Below are 484 nucleotides of genomic sequence, written 5' to 3' on the forward strand. Positions count from 1 at the left end.
CGTGATGTCCGTTGTGTGCCGGTGGTCGCGGTGGTGCCGGTGGGTCGTTTGGTTCCAGTGGTTCCTCTGGTTCCAGTGGTTCCAGTGGTTCCAGTGGTTCCAGTGGTTCCTCTGGTTCCAGTGGTTCCAGTGGTTCCAGTGGTTCCAGTGGTTCTTCTGGTTCCAGTGCAGTAAAAAAGCAGCATCAGTTCAAACTCAACTCTTTATTTTAAACCAACATCGGTCTCTCTGTTCAACGGTTCCTCAGACTGAATCGGTTCCGTCCCCTGCTGCTCTGAGCTTCTCCTCTGGATGTGAGAAACTTCCAGAACAGGCAGCAGGAGCACGAATGCATCTTGAATGTAGGAGGCGCTGTTGGACGCCTGTGGGAGAAAGTCAAGAGAAGATGTTAAAAAAGTTCAGTACAAGAACTCAGCAGTCCACTGACCAGTCCACTAACTAGTCCACTGACCAGTCCACTAACTAGTCCACTGACTAGTCCACT

General features: G+C 51.0%; 1 protein-coding gene across 4 annotated transcripts in view; it reads right to left on the reverse strand.

The window, feature by feature from the left end:
- Nucleotides 1-188: 188 nt before the first annotated feature.
- Nucleotides 189-484, reverse strand: part of fam114a2 (family with sequence similarity 114 member A2) — a 5778-nt gene continuing 5482 nt past the window's right edge. For all 4 annotated transcript variants that reach the window (XM_025065759.1, XM_025065760.1, XM_017042020.2 and 1 more), the window contains one exon: nucleotides 189-362. In XM_025065759.1, coding sequence (XP_024921527.1) covers nucleotides 204-362 — 159 coding nt within the window. In that variant the 3' untranslated portion in view covers nucleotides 189-203. The remainder of the gene's footprint in view (nucleotides 363-484) is intronic.

This window comes from Cynoglossus semilaevis, chromosome 19, assembly GCF_000523025.1.
Source record: "Cynoglossus semilaevis isolate Cse_v1.0 chromosome 19, Cse_v1.0, whole genome shotgun sequence".
NCBI lineage: Eukaryota > Metazoa > Chordata > Actinopteri > Pleuronectiformes > Cynoglossidae > Cynoglossus > Cynoglossus semilaevis.